At 38.1% G+C, this 3,151-nt stretch overlaps 1 protein-coding gene across 1 annotated transcript; it reads left to right on the plus strand.

Moving 5' to 3' along the window:
• The first annotated feature begins 726 nt into the window (after positions 1-726).
• On the plus strand, positions 727-1,635 carry LOC101990350 (vomeronasal type-1 receptor 100-like). Its single transcript, XM_005360636.1, has one exon. The coding sequence runs from the start codon at positions 727-729 to the stop codon at positions 1,633-1,635; it is 909 nt and encodes a 302-aa protein (XP_005360693.1).
• Positions 1,636-3,151: the final 1,516 nt, after the last annotated feature.

The raw sequence follows: 3,151 nt of genomic DNA on the forward strand, positions 1-3,151 counted from the left end.
AAATAACTGTCATAAACACCAAAGGTAAGACAGTTGATTGAAATTGTAGAAACTGCCTGTGTTGAAGATGTATGGTAACACTGAGGCCCTTGATTCCCACTGCACAAGAAAGGATCTCTTCTAAAACAGAAATTCCAAAACAGGATCACTACATGGTCATCTTTGGCATGTTCACGTTTGTCACAATGTGTTGCATATAATATTTATTTTAGTGTAGCATGTTCTCACTTTTGGAGGCTCATAGCTCCACATCTGCATATTTGAATATGTAGCCTGTAGTTACTAGAGATACCAGGAAAACAAAATAGAACCATGGCCAGGATGGCAGTGGTGTGGTGGTAGTAGACAAAGGAGAGGGGACTGGTTTAGGTTTCAATTATAAAATAAAGCAATATAAATCAGTAGGCTTGGATTTCTAAGACATGAGGCCCAGATGCAGTACAGGAACATAAAGTGTGCATTCTGTATAGGATGTGCGTGACAATGCATTTATTATGCACAATATGCTATTTATTCAGGAATTACGTGCAGGGTACATAGAAATATAGGACATGTCCAGTCTGGAACAACAAAAGTTAAGTGACAGATAAATCAAGAATTGGCAGGTAAAAAGAATGATGACATAGATATATTAACACAAGTCACAAGTCTGATATATACTCTGTTATTTTTAGGTATATGAAATATGCTTGATTTATGCTTCCTGGATGATGACACTTCCTAATTATGTCCTCATTAAACAATGTTTTTTATATCCAAAATGGAATTGGAGTTCTTGCCAATTTATTTCTTTTTCTTTTCTACATTTTTATAATTCTGTGTCACAGACCTAAGCCCATGGACCTGATCTCTTGTCAACTGACCTTCACCCATACAGTAATGCTCCTCACTGGAGGGGTTGTTTGGGTTACAGACATCCTTGAGTCACTGAACATTGACAAGGACATCAAATGCAAGACAGCATTTTACATAAGCAGGGTGATGAGAGGCCTCTCCATCTGCATCACCTGCCTCCTGAGCATATTCCAGGCTGTGACTATCAGCCCCAGTACTTCTTTCCTGGCGAACTTTAAACTCAAGCTAAAGAAGTACATAATCTATGCTTTCTTCTATATTTGGACTCTCACTTTGTCATTCAATAGTTATCTGATCATCTATGTCGGTGGTTTTACCAATGTGAGTGAGACCAATCAGATGAAGGTCACTAAATCCTGCTCACTCTTACCCACAAACTACATCATCAAGGCACTGATTTTAACAGTGACAACCTCCATTGATGTATTTCTTGTAGGAGTTATGCTGACCACAAGTGCATACATGGTGGTTATCTTGTTCAAACATCAGAGGCAACACCAGTATCTTCACAGCCTCATCCACCCGAGATCATCCCCTGAAAAAAGGGCCACCCAGACTATCTTGCTGCTAGTGACTTTCTTTGTGGTCATGTACTGGGTGGACTTCATCATCTCAACCACTGCAGTCCTCTTATGGATGTACAACCCAGTCATCCAGAGTGTTCAGAAGCTTGTGTTGAATGTTTATCCCACAATTACTCCTTTGGTACAAATCAGTTCTGATAACAGAATAATCAATATACTGAAAAACATTCAGTCAAAATATCAGCAGATTTTGTAAAATGTCATTTTCTTCTGTAATAAATTTATTTATTTTAATTCATATGGACAATGTTGTGCCAGATTGTGTGTATGTGTGAATTTTTGGTTCCCAGGGAGGTCAGAAGTGGTCAGTGAATTCTCTGAACCTGGAGTTGCAAATGGTTGTAGGGAATGATATTGGTGTAGCACCAATAATTTTTGTCTAAAAAACAGACTTTTCATTAATTGTTTAATAGTCATATATTTGAATACAATTTTGTTGTATAACACATGCAAATTCTTGTGACATTTTGCTGCCGAGTGCTATAGAGTCCGTTAAGTTCATTATATAACCATAAGTTTGTCGTGCGGAGCTGCATTCAGGCCTGCTTTTCGTCCTGCCCTGCTCCCGCATGGTTAGCTTTACACCCGAAATTACAACACACAAACTGTATTCATATAAAAACTTCCAAGCCCATTATATCTAGCCTCTTCTTGGCTAATCCTCATATCTTGCTTAACCCAATTATAATAATCTATGTAGCACCACGAGGTGGTGTCTTACAGGGAAAGATTCAGCATGTCTGATCTGGGGGCTGGCTCCATGGCTGCTGTCCTGGGAGTAAAGGTATGGCGTATGGCTCACTTTCCTTCTTTTCAGCATTCGGTTCAGCCTACTCCACCTATCTAAATTCTGTCCTATCAGGAATTTTCTTGTTCTCTTCTTTTTACTTTATATCATAAATGTACACTTGATGTTGAGGCTACTCAACTGAATCTGCTTTGTGATACTGATTTTTCTTTCTTTTTTTTATGATGGGATTTCTTTATAGTTTTTGGAGCCCATCCTGGAACTAGCTCTTGTAGACAAGGCAGATCTCGAACTCACAGAGATTCACCTTCCTCTGACTCCCAAGTGCTGGGATTAAAGGTGTGTGTCACTATTGCCTGGTGCTGATATTCACTTTTTAAGTTTTTCTTTTGAAAATATTTTAATCTACTCTCAGTCATCAATAATTGTTTAAATATCTGATTGTAGTTTAAATCTATTTTCTAATTATTGTTTCTCTGGATCCATACAAATTAGTGAGTTTCAAATCCATTTTTTCACTACAGTTACATAATACTCTTAAATGAACTTTTCATGTACCTCTGTATTTGCACTTCAGTTCATCTATGCTTCCTGAAATGTTGCTGTCAGATAGAAATAGTTAATAACTACATACATGCCACACAATGCATGTGTTTATGCATGTGTGTTGTATGCACAGATTAAGTATGTGTTTGAATGTGCACATGGTGGCCATTGTTGTTGGTTGTTGTTCCTCCTATTTCATTCTCCTTGAGTTTTGAGAAGGTATCTCTCACTATGACAAGGGGCTTATCCATTAGGGCAAGATGGTAGCCCCAGGCATTCTTTGGTCTCTTCTGCTACAACCCTGGAATAAAAGTGTTCACCACAATGCTCCAGCTTTTTCAAACATTATTCTCTGTTATTAAAAAGAGGTTTGTTTCACACAATGTATCCTGATTAGGGTTCCCCTCCTCCTACTCCA

Source organism: Microtus ochrogaster, linkage group LG3, assembly GCF_000317375.1.
Source record: "Microtus ochrogaster isolate Prairie Vole_2 linkage group LG3, MicOch1.0, whole genome shotgun sequence".
Taxonomy (NCBI): Eukaryota; Metazoa; Chordata; class Mammalia; order Rodentia; family Cricetidae; genus Microtus; species Microtus ochrogaster.